Raw genomic sequence first — 12689 nt, 5'->3', positions numbered from 1 at the left:
TTTAGCGACAAACAAATCGTTGGCAAATGGCAACATTTACCGACGTCAATGTGTCGCCAAAAGTTTACTTTTGCAGACGCATATGTTGTTGCTAAAAGTATATTTTTTGCCCATGCAAATTTGTGTCGCGAAAAGTGTCACAATCATCATATTTGAATGACTTTTACCGACGCAAGGTAAATTGCCGACGATGGATGAAGGCTTTTATCGACGACTGTGTTCGTTGCTAAAGGCATTACTTTTACCAATGCAATAATAATTTCGTCGGCAAAAACTTTTGCCGACTCACTTTTGCCTACGGGTTGCCAACGTAGCCTTGTGTGTCAGCAAAACTCTTTGCTAACGAATTTTCCCTTTTAGCAACATATTTTGTTGCGTTGCGAAAAATGTAATTTCTTGTAGTGAGAGAAGAAGAGATGGGAGAACACCACACAGAAGAGATGGGAGAACACCATTATTAAACAACACCAAAAAAAAAAAAAAAACCACTAAGCCAGACCCAACAGCAAATGCACCATTGTTAAACAACACAAAAAAAAAAAAAAAAAACATTTAATCGTCGTACCTCAAATAACACTCATCGTAGAACAATCAACCATCGCGAATCAGACGTTGGAAAAGGGAGGCAACAAAGGATCTGGGTTTTGATTTGAGCGAAATAGAGATCGCAATTGGAGCGAGAAAGGTCTTTCAAGCACTCTCTGAAGGCGTAGACTGTGGTGTTGCCGGAGCCATTTATTGCGCCGCCGTAGTGTTGGGCAGAGACGAGGGGGGTCACGGCGAGCAAGAGAGAGAGAAACAGAACAGAGATAGAGAAGAGGAGAGAGAACACTTCCAGAAGAGAGCAGAACAGAAGTAGAATAGAGAGGGAAGGAGAGAGCTCTTACAAAACTTGCAAATTAAAAAAAGGGATATTAATATTTATTTATTTATTTATTTTTGTTTAAATAAAAACTAATCAATGGAAAAAAAAAATTAATTTTTAAAAACTATAAAATTATAAAACTTAAATTAGAAACTTAGAGCTCTTACAAAACTTGCAAATTAAAAATCCATTTTCCTAATATAAAATATAGAAATGGAGAAAACCAACTAATAAATAAGAATAATACCATAAATTAGTATATCAATTAATATATTAATGGATAATGTGGTATAATTTTAAAATTTTTAAATATTTTTAATTTATATAATAGATGGGGTTATAATTTTAAAATAATAATATATCGTTATATGTTCATATATTAATTATTATATTAATTAATACATATAGCACCATTATAAATAAATCAGCACCTCACGGTAATAAGTCATATTTTAATTGACAATAACATTTTCTTTTGGAATTGTGGTTTACAATTGTAGTTGTCAATCCTATTTCTAGTCCTGCCACAAATTTTTAGTTCAACTTTTTTTGAATTCCTCAAGTCAGATTTGCAGTCCAAACTTGTTTGTTTAAACTTGATTCGAATATAATAAATTCAAGTAAGACTAAACCCAAATTACCCACAAATTCAATCTTTAAAATAATAATAATAAAAAAACTAGATTGGTTATATAATTTGTTAAAATTAAACTCTAAAATTATTAATAAGATCAAAACAAAATTATTTTTATAATGAAAGAGAGATGAGAATCGAGGTATCAATGCACTATTCCAATAATCTTTGTCATTTATGAGAAAGAAAATAAAATGTTAGAATTTTGTATTGTATTACTCGGGTGTATAATAATTAGTGATATAATCTAACGATTTTGATAATTTTAACATCATTTAATGACTCATAATATATATTTAATTATATATATAATGTAATTCAGATTTTAAGTCGTTCAAATTGCTCGGTTTTTTTTAGTCAAAGTCAAAAGGCTAAAAAGCCAACAACTCATACTAAAAAGTCAAAGATTCATTTTTTTCTCTATTTTTTACACATTTTTCGTAAAAAGCCAAAAAATCATCCCAAATATACTAGTTTTTTTTAGTTCATTTTTAGCCAAATAGCTAAAAAGTTACTAAGAGGTTGTTTGGGATGTCCTAAAAAAATGCACTTTTTGTCTTTTTGGACTAAAAAATTGAGGAAAAAAATATGGATGTTTGGGTTAATTTTTTAACTTTTTATGTAAAAATGTGTAATAAAAAATTATAAAAATTGATTTGTAGGGAAAAATTAGGATTGAGAGTTGTGCAGCCGTAATTGTTAAGTTTTGGTGAATAGTGTTAACTTTTTAACTTTTTAAGTAATTTTTTGACTTTTTAACTTTTTTGTAATATACCAAACTTAACCTAAATTAACATGTTTCCAAACGGGACCTAAAAAAAAAAGAAATAATATTAAAAGGAAATAATGAAAACAAAAAAAAGGGATACCTCCTCCAACACCACCATCACCAACAAAAAAAGAAAGAAATAATGTTAAAAAGGAATAGTTGAGCATGGGGAGGAAAATTTTTTTTTGAGAAGTAGGGAGGGAATTTTAAATTGAGTGAAATTTATTTATTTGTTTATTTATTTTTTTCTGAGTTTTATTTCCCGCATATATGTATGTATATATATAGGGGAGTGGAGGGGAGGGGCAGCCATTGAAACCTTTGATAAGGCCACCACCAATACCTCCTCCAACACCACCTATACCACCACCACCTATACCACCACCTCCTCCAATAGCACCACCACTACCTACACCGCCACCGACACCCCCGCCAGTACCTATACCACCACCAACGGCCTCCTCCAACACCACCACTACCACCTATGCCCCACCAACACCCCCACTGCCACCGCCAATACCTCCTCCAACACCACCACCACCACCTATACCACCACCAACGCCTCCTCCAACACCACCACTACCACCTACGCCCCCACCAATACCCCCACCACCGCCACCACCAATACCTCCTCCAACACCACCACCACCACCAACAGCTCCCCCTATTCCACCACCACAACCAATACCCCCGCCACCACCTATACCACCACCAACACCTTCCCCTATTCCACCACCACCACCACCACCGCCAATACCCCGCCAACACCACTACCACCACCTATGCCGAGGGGAGGGGAGGGGAGGGGAGGGAGGGAGGGAGGGAGGGAGGCGAGGGGAGGGAGCGGTCTCGCTTTTCTTCTCTTCTCGCTATTTCTTTTCTTTGAAAGAGACAGGGCAAAGCTTTCTCATTCTCCTCCTCTGCCGCACAACCAATCGTCTTCATCTTCCGAAACCCATGTTTTCCAATCAAAGCTTCCTAACATTCCCATCTCCAACCACCTACCTCCACATTTACTGCTTCCAAAACCTCTCTTAATTCCTAGACAGACCCTGTCTCATCATCGATTCCACCGGTAAATCCTATTCTTTCTCCGAAACCCACCTCATTTCCCAGAAAGTCACTGCCGGATTCGTCTTCGGTGCTTTGATGATCACCCGTTGAAGCAGCTTCCTTGAACACCCGTTGAAGCAGCTTCCTTGAACCTTTCATCTCTCCACATCACTCTCATTCTCCTCCTCCGCCGCACAACCAATCGTCTTCATCTTCCGAAACCCATGTTTTCCAATCAAAGCTTCCTAACATTCCCATCTCCAGCCACCTACCTCCACATTTACTGCTTCCAAAACCTCTCTTAATTCCTAGACAGACCCTGTCTCATCATTGATTCCACCGGTAAATCCTATTCTTTCTCTGAAACCCACCTCATTTCCCAGAAAGTCACTGCCGGATTCGTCTTCGCATTCATATCACCCGTTGAAGCAGCTTCCTTGAACCTTTCATCTCCCGTTGAAGCAGCTTCCTTGAGCCTTTCATCTCTCCACATCACTCTTAGCGAGGGGAGGGGAGGGTGGGCCGGAAGGGGGGAGGGAGGGAGTGAGGGGAGAGGAGTGACGTGAGTGAGGGGAGGGGAGTGACGTGAGGGGGGGGGGTTGGGGGGGCGGGGGGGGCTGGGGCGGGGTGGGGCGGGGGGTTGGGGGGGGGGCGGGGGGGCGGGGGGGGGGGGGTTGGGTTTTGGGTTTGAGTGATGAACATGAAGTTACAAAAGAGGGTAAGCTTTACAATTTTGATTCTCATTAAATTTTTAAATTTTTATCTTTCTTTCTTTCTTTTAAATTTTTAAATTTTTATCTTTCTTTCTTTTAAATTTTTATCTTTCTTTCTGTTTGAGAAGATTTTATCTTTCTTTCTTTTAAATTTTTTTTTCCTCCAATGGTTTGCAGCTTCAAGATTATGTGGAATATATGGTTCTGCTGCACGTGTGATTCTCGTGCCATCTATACGGGACGCAAATCATGACTTTGTTTTCCCTCAGGTAATTTTATTGCTAAATTAATTTATATAGTATCTCTATTTTCCCAGTTAGTTAACAAAAAATTGAGATCATAATTAAGTGTTAATTTCTAGATTAATGTTGTTGGCTTTGATTCTGCAGCCTGCTTTTGATATTCAGCAAGCCGATCTCAAACATCAGGTATGCATGATTCTACTAGACTAGGGGAAGCCCACCTGTGAACTGGTTGCTAGATCCAGATCATTTTTCAGTTTGCAGTCTCGCAAGTCACAATTGTAAAGAAATTACATTGTCTTACCAGATAACCAGTCTTACAAATCCGGGGATTTTCAGTGCAAATGAGGTAATCACTAATTGCCTTTATTCTTAAATTATGATTGTTCGTACTTGTAGACATTAATTTCATGTTTGTGTGTGCTCCTCCGAATTCTTCAAAATGCATTGATGAGATGAAATTTTTTTGCGTTATATCAATCTCATGATTGTTCGTATTTAGTTTTTTTATTGTTGTGTTGTTTTTCTTTGATTTCATTCGGAGTTCATATCCTCAAAAAACATGTGCAAAGTGAAGCTAAAATTCCTTTATTATGTTGTTTAGCTTTAAGTTTGTGTGTTCATTTGCCTGGTGTGCAGATGAAGAAGCGAAAGCTTAAGGTTGGGGAGAAGAGGAAAATGCATGAAGTGGAGAAAGCCAAAGACGAGCAGATTTCAAAGAAGCGGCAGAGAGAAGAACGGCGTGGAAGGTACCGTGAGCAAGACAAACTAAATAAGAGAATCCAGAAAAATGCCAGGGACTAAATGTTCCAATTTGCAGATTCCCTTTCCCAGTTTTGTTTTTATAGGGGGACACAAAGGGGTCAATGGTGTAATGGATAGACTCAGAGGTGTTGAGGTTGCAATAATAACTGACCTTAATTATCTGGGATACAAGAAGAGTTGGTTTGGTTTGGTAACATTTGTGTAAAAACTATTCAAGAAATTAATTTTGGGAAATTCATTTGCCTCAGTGATTTTTTTAAAATTATTTATTTGTGTTAAGTCTGGAACTTTAAAAAATCTATTAAAGTTTAACATTTTAGGATTATGACTTTTAGGCTTTTTTGAACCCAAAAACAGCTTAGGAAATGCCTAAAACTAGATATTTTTTTACTTCTTTTCTGGGTTTTCTTATTTTTCTCTGAAGTTGAGAGAAGGGCAGTTGAGGTAAAAGCAAAAGCTTATTGATATATATGAGATGTTGACTTATCTGATCATTAAGGCCTCCTTTGGGAATCTTCTTTTTTAGTTAAAAAGTCAAAAAGTTACTAAATTAGTCAAAAAGTTAATAATTCATATTAAAAAGTCAAAGGTTCTTTTTTTTCTTTATTTTTTATACATCTTTTCATAAAAAGTTAAAAAGTCATCTTAAACATACTAATTTTTTTTAATTCATATTTCAGTCAAAAGTTATTAAATTAGTATGTTCTCAAACGAAGCCTAATTTCAGGGTCTTGGGGATAATTGAATTGCGCGCAAATTGATCGGATACCTAATTATCAAAAAAAATGATGTTGGTTTGTCTTGTCTTACGGCTCCCCATGGTCTTAAAACAAGGTGTTATGACTACTTGCACAACTAGTTGATTAATTATTGAAGCATATAATCAATGGAAGTACACTTTTCGAATCTCTTTAATTATTGAAGCATATAATATTTTACCAGCCAGTGAAGTATAATTTTTCAAATCTCTTTGTTCAATTTTAGCCCCTTTGACTGTAAGTTATAAGCTAGTTTAATGTGGTTTTTTTTTTTTTTGTTAATTTGGTGTTAAATTTGTTAACAAAAATTGTCGCGTGACTCTGGCACTACTGCCACTAATACAATTTTAATTGAAATAAAAAGATAATTGTTGGGGTATTTCAAATTTGAAACATAAGTCATAAAACTGCATTTGTAAAAAAAATAAAAAATTGACGATGATGTAATTTCAAAGGGTCAACCAGATCGATATTCCCATTTGTTCTTATTTTTCTTTTATTTTTTGTCATATATCAATTATTTGATTAAAAACTTTGTTTTCAAGGGTCTCTTATTGAAGTAGTCCCATTAAAATTAATTGGAAAAAGAGTTGAAATTTTGATTTTCTGCAAAATCAAACTACTGCATTCAATCAAATTATCTTGAGGAAATTTTAAAAAATTAGGTTTCTTCACAAAATCAAAAATTAGTGACATTTTTAACTATTTCTGATGTTTTTTTTCATTTTACAAATGAGGAAAAATATTCGAAGAACGTTGTAGGTTTTGTAGGTATTTTTTGTAATTTTAATATTTTAATTTGGCTCAAATTTTATTTTAATATCCCATTACTTCAATTTAAACGATTTAGTTACTACATTTTAAGTCTAATTTTAATTAGATTGTTAAAATTAACAATTTTATAATAAGTTTCAAATTTCTCCTATATACGTGTAGAAGAAACTAATAATTATTTGAACAAAATAATTAAATTGAGACTAGGTTTAAAGCATTATTCAAACTAAAATAATAAGGTTAAAAATAAAATTTAAATTAAATTTTAAAAGTGAAAAGTGTAATTTACTCTAATAAAAAATAATTGAGAGGGATATAATAAAATGAAATTACGTAAAGAAAATTCTATTGGAGGGTGTATCATGTACCTTAGTTACAACTTTTGTAATTTTCAGTTATGGGGAGCTACTTCAATTAGTTATGGTATTATTTTAATTATAATTTAAAATATTTTTTATTTGGTCATGACTCAATTATTTTAAAATAAATTACAAATGCATCTCTGAGATTTGTTCAAAATAATCAGTCTTACAAATCCGGGGATTTTCAGTGCAAATGGGGTAATCACTAATTGCCTTTATTCTTAAATTATGATTGTTCGTACTTGTAGACATTAATTTCATGTTTGTGTGTGCTCCTCCGAATTCTTCAAAATGCATTGATGAGATGAAATTTTTTTGCATTATATCAATCTCATGCACCACAAAAAAGCTTGAAACCGTACTTTTGGAGTAAAAACACACTAATTAGCAGAATGCCCTAAACTTGAGATGAATACAATTTGGAAGAGCAACATGGAATTAGAAAGAATCTAGTTAAGGTTCTCCCAGGGGAATATGTTTAATCTTATTATTTTAGATTCTAAAACAATGGTTTGAAGCATTTTGAGTTAAAACACATTGTACAAGTCTCTAATTAGTTTTCAATCACATTTTGGGTTTTCAGATCAAGGTAGGTTGCTGCACTGTAGATGTTCTCAAACAACTTAGCAGAGAGGAGATCTCACGGAATCCATCTGGGGGATCCAAGCAGCGCATGAATAGACTTGCAAATCATCTACTTAGCCAGCACAGGCATGTTTTTATTATTCTCTTAATGGAAATTTCTGTATTTGATATTAAAGAAGTTTAAACAATTGAAAAGACGGTTACTTTTTGAAAACAGCTTCTATCCTCTATACCCACCAATGGAAGATACTCCCGTGGATTTTTCTCTCGCTCCAGAGGCTCTTCAGATCCCTTGTAATCTAGATATCCTAATCCTATCCTCTGACTTGGCTCATTTCGTGAAGGTAAATGATAGTTCTAGTTATATCAAAGTAATGATGGATATACGAAATAGAATAGTTATACAAAATGATGTGTCAAAATGATATTCATTCATTTCAAATCAAAAGACTCATGAAAGTGACTTGTTATTTCAAAACTGCCATTGACACGCCATTCTAGTGGACTTTTTTGTACATAAATTCTGTTTGCAAACCAGTTTTCTTTCTTATCTAGCTTAGAGCAGATTGGATTGTATGAATGAAATTTAACTCTTCATCTTCTATGCGGACAGGTGTTGTCAATTGGGGATAAAAATGACGGAGAAGAGCAAGCGAAGTGCATTTGTGTTAATCCGGGAAGACTAGCTAGGGGCGAAGGAGCGGGTTTCTTCGTGGAGCTTAACTACGGGGGAAGCCCTGATTCAACCAGTGCTTCAGTTATAAGCATATGGACCTTAAACTACCGCGTGTAGTGATTCAACAAGTGCTTCAAAAAAAAAGTAAACCCTAAACTTATAGAGCTTGCAGTTGCAGATGATATCAGTTTGTTTGGAAGCAAACTAGAGACCTATCATAGTGGACACCAAATTCTAATGGAGGAGCTTAGCACCATGAAGATTGTTTAGGGAGTGCTGTCATGTAGTACTAGTTTCACATCACAATTAAGGTGATGTTACTAACATGATGTTCTATTAATGTATTATTATTGTCTTTTCAAGATGGCAATGATTTCGCTCTTTACCAACCAAAAAAAGAAGGGAAAAGGAAAAGATAAAAAAAGTCGTTTTTGGTTTTGTTTTTGTTTTGTTTTATTTTTGCTTTTCATGTTTTAAGAAATACAAGCAATGAAAAGTTTGACAATCATTTTTATTTTGCACGAAAATAATTGTTATTTTTGAAAAGGCAAATGCTAATGAATGTCTTTGTGGCAAATTGTCTTGGAAATAGTTAAAAAATGTTTAAAAAATAATATTTTGAATTCAGCTAAATAAAAAGTGTTTTGATTTCAATAAGCCTCTTATTCCTTGTGTCTCATTAACACTTGTTTAGAATTCTTTTTGCAAAAAATAGGTGTTTACAGAAAAATAAATAAATAAATAAATTCCTTAAAACTAATCAAAACAAAATTATTTTTATAATGAAAGAGAGATGAGAATTCAGGTACCAATGCATTATTCCGATAATCTTTGTCATTTATGTGAGAGAAAATAAAATGTTAGAATTTTGTATTGTATTGTATTGTATTACTTGGGTGTATAATAATTAGTGGGGCATTGATTTAGACCCCTTAAAACACCCACCCCCACAACCTCCTCACACACATGGAGGTTGGGGATTGGGTGAAAAGAAAAAAAAAAAAAAAAAGGAAAAGTTGACCAATCAAAACTAAAAGGTGTCAATGGGGTGACCCCCAAAGGGGGTCTCAACCTTTATTCTAATTAGTGAGATGATCTAACGATTTAGATAATTTTAACATCATTTAATGAAGATTTTAAGTCGTTCAGATTGCTCAGTTTCTCTGTTTATCTCAAATTTAATTCAAACATTATAATTTCTCCTCAAATCCGCACTCAATTCAAAAATATATTACTAAAATCTTAAAAAAATTCGAATTGAATTAGATTGAGCCGAATCAAGTTACACCCTTATATGCATATCTATCAAGCTATGTATGTTTGAAAAGCTTATGGATTAAAAGTGAATATAGAGTTTTGAAAGAAGTGTTAATCCAGAAGCCTCTTTTGTATTTAAATACAAAATTTCAAATCGGTGATACATATTCCAGTACTTCATCGCCAAACAAACACATGAAAAAAAAATATATATATATATATATATTATCATGTCACATTGCTATAGTCATGTAAGAGAACATCTGGCGGGACATCCGGCAACGGTAATGAACAGTAATTTGATAAAAGGCACATTATCTTCAGTTTGATGAAAGAAAAGTGAAATTCTCAATTTGATACCTATTTATGCAATCGTTAGAGTAGGAAAAGAACTCATTTTTTATCAAATTCAAATTTAATAGAAGATTTGAGTAACCATTGAAGATGGTCGTTGAGATGAATGATCTCATTCTCATATAAAATGACAATAAGAGGTGGAAGGGTATGCTACTCATAGTTTAATATCCTAACAATTTATGAAGCATGGGTATGAATGAGTATTGGTACTAGTACGATACAGGTATGTCAATACAGTAAAATTCAAAAAAAATAAGGTAGGGGTACGGCTCGGGACGCTTGTAAAAAAATATTTATTTTTAGTTTAGAATAACGTAAAAATTAATTAAATATTTTAATTTGTTAAGGTCCAACCTACAATTAACATTTAATGCCAAAAGTAAATATATTAATCAAAATTAAATGTCAATATATTAAATAACTTACAAACCATAATTTTATTTTAAAATCATACTACGCATAAAACAAAAAATAAAAAAGAAATCTAGCTAAATGAGTTTTATCTCTGTAATAGAAAAAAATATTGTTTCAATTGAGTTACGATACGGTTTGGATATATACTAAGTACATCTAGGTACGTTAAAAATTGAGAAGAAAAAATTTGGGTACGTGTTTCGTGTATCCAGTACGTATGCAGAAGTACTATAAGAGGTATCATATACCGGTAAGTATCTGGTACGGGTATCATATTTTTTTCAAAGTACCCATACTTCATAGCTGACAATAATAATAATAATAAAAGTTTAAATTTTATTATTATTATTTTTTCAATATGAATAAGCAATTGTGCTGTTGGAATAGTAAGAAACACATTAGGGTTAATTACACTAATAACCCCTATAGTTTGGCACTTGTATCACTTTGGTCCCTGACTTTTCAATTGTGACACATTTGACCATGAATTTTGAATCTTGTTCCAAATAAGGACAATTGAAAATATTATTAGATTTTTCAAGGGTAAAATCGTCAATTTGATAAAATATAAACTAATTTGATAAAAATAAATGTCAAAATTTTTTTTTTAATTTTTTAAAAATTATTTTTATCCACCAATGATAAAATTATGTAAAATTAATAAAAATTACATGATTAATTTTTTAAAATTAATTTTATATGATCATCATCCAAACACATAATAAAAATTAATTTTGTAAAAAAAATAAATAAATGTCTAAAAGATTTATCAATTTTACATAATTTTATTTTTAGTAGGTAGAAATAATTTTTAAAAATTCAAAAATATTTTTTTGACATTTATTTTTGTCAAATTAGTTTATATTTTATCAAATTGACAATTTTACCCTTGAAAAATCTAATTATATATTCAATTGTCTTTATTTGGAACAAGATTCAAAATTCAGGGTCAAATGTGTCACAATTGAAAAGTCAGGGAATAAAATGACACAAGACCCAAACTATAGAAACTATTTGTATAATTTGCCCAACACATTATTACAATAAGTTCTTTAGTTTATGTTCATGTAAAGGCTTGATTTTTTAGAGTGAGCAATTGGGTCAACATGCATTTATGCAGCTCAATGGTGAACCATGGCCCATGGGTGATGATCTGACTTCGTAGCTCACATAACAAAAGTCAAGGTGACACCAACCATTAACAAAGTGGGTCCAAAATTTAATGTGTACGAATCTAGAATATGGAAGTGTAGCCCAACTGGTTGGGAGAGAAAATTTTTAAAGGCAAGTCGTAAATTATGGACATTTTGAATTCGATTCTCACTCCCAGTTAGTTTTCTCAAGGGTCACTACTTGTTGCCTGGTCGATCGGCTAAGGATTCTGAGATTAGTCGAAGTGTGCGTCTTAAAAACATACTGATCTGAATACTTGATTATCAAAAAAAATAAAAAATAAAACTATTAGGTAGGTTTCATGAGGCAAGAGGATTATAATTTATCTTCAAAATGACCTTATAACATTAACAGTTATAATAATGTAAGCGGACTAACGGTCATGTTGGTGGAAGTTTTTCCTTTAGTCATATGACTTAGTTGCCGTTTGGCAATTAGGTTTTTAGTTGGTTTTTTAACTTTTTAGTTATTTTAGATTCGGTTAAAAAGTTTATTTAGTTTAGTTTTTTTGACTTTTATGAGAAAAAAAAGTGAAATAATTATGATTTAGATATAACATTTTATTTTATTAGATTTTTAATCTACTTTATCTTTTTGTGACTATTTAGTTAAAAAAATCCATCGCCAAACAAAGCCTAAGCAGCTGCAATGGTCACTGAGAAAGATGAGACAACTGTGGAAAGATTGAGTAGGGAAACAAACGGCGAACAAAAAAATGAATTTATTTGCAAGGAAAATTTTTTTGTTTTAAAATTTTTTTCAACTAAATCTATCACTACCATCACTGTGTCTAACGGGAAATTATTCAATACTTCCGGAGTACCACGTGTCCATACTCTAAACTAATTACCAATTAGTTAGCCCCATGTTGTCCCCCCATCTCTATCATAAATCGTGGGCCCTTGTGTCTCTCCACCAATCAAAATCTTATGGAGCACCACGTATCCATACTCTGGGAGTATTGAATAATCACCCGTGTCTAACACTACAGACGCTACCACTACGACCACTTCTACCACTGTAGCCACCATCACTACTACAATCACATTTTTTTATTTATTTATTCTTTTCATATATTTCTCGAAACAAACTAGCCTAAATCATAAGTCGAAATTAGCTTTGAGTTGGTTCACATTGTTTCATCTAGGTTAGTGGATTTAGGTCTCGACCTAACATGGCCTACCTTAAAAAATTTCAGAAACTTGCCCTCTCAATCCACACATCACTTGCAAGGCTAACCACGAGAGTGTACAAATCAACCAAGATTCTCAAATCTGTTTGGTTTTGAGATT

The 12689-nt window shown here is 32.9% G+C and overlaps 1 protein-coding gene across 1 annotated transcript; it reads left to right on the top strand.

The window, feature by feature from the left end:
* The first annotated feature begins 1141 nt into the window (after positions 1-1141).
* On the top strand, positions 1142-5288 carry LOC145793978 (uncharacterized). The gene is made up of 8 exons (XM_082876897.1): positions 1142-1153; positions 2557-2703; positions 3705-3838; positions 3912-4039; positions 4212-4303; positions 4424-4462; positions 4584-4625; positions 4916-5288. Exons 1-8 carry the CDS (start codon positions 1142-1144, stop codon positions 5078-5080), a joined length of 759 nt encoding a protein of 252 aa, XP_082733023.1. The 3' UTR covers positions 5081-5288.
* The last annotated feature ends 7401 nt before the right edge of the window (positions 5289-12689 follow it).

Source organism: Camellia sinensis, chromosome 6, assembly GCF_055761805.1.
Source record: "Camellia sinensis isolate YWXY chromosome 6, ASM5576180v1, whole genome shotgun sequence".
In the NCBI taxonomy this organism is placed as follows: Eukaryota; Viridiplantae; Streptophyta; class Magnoliopsida; order Ericales; family Theaceae; genus Camellia; species Camellia sinensis.
This window is presented reverse-complemented; position numbering and strand designations above follow the sequence as displayed.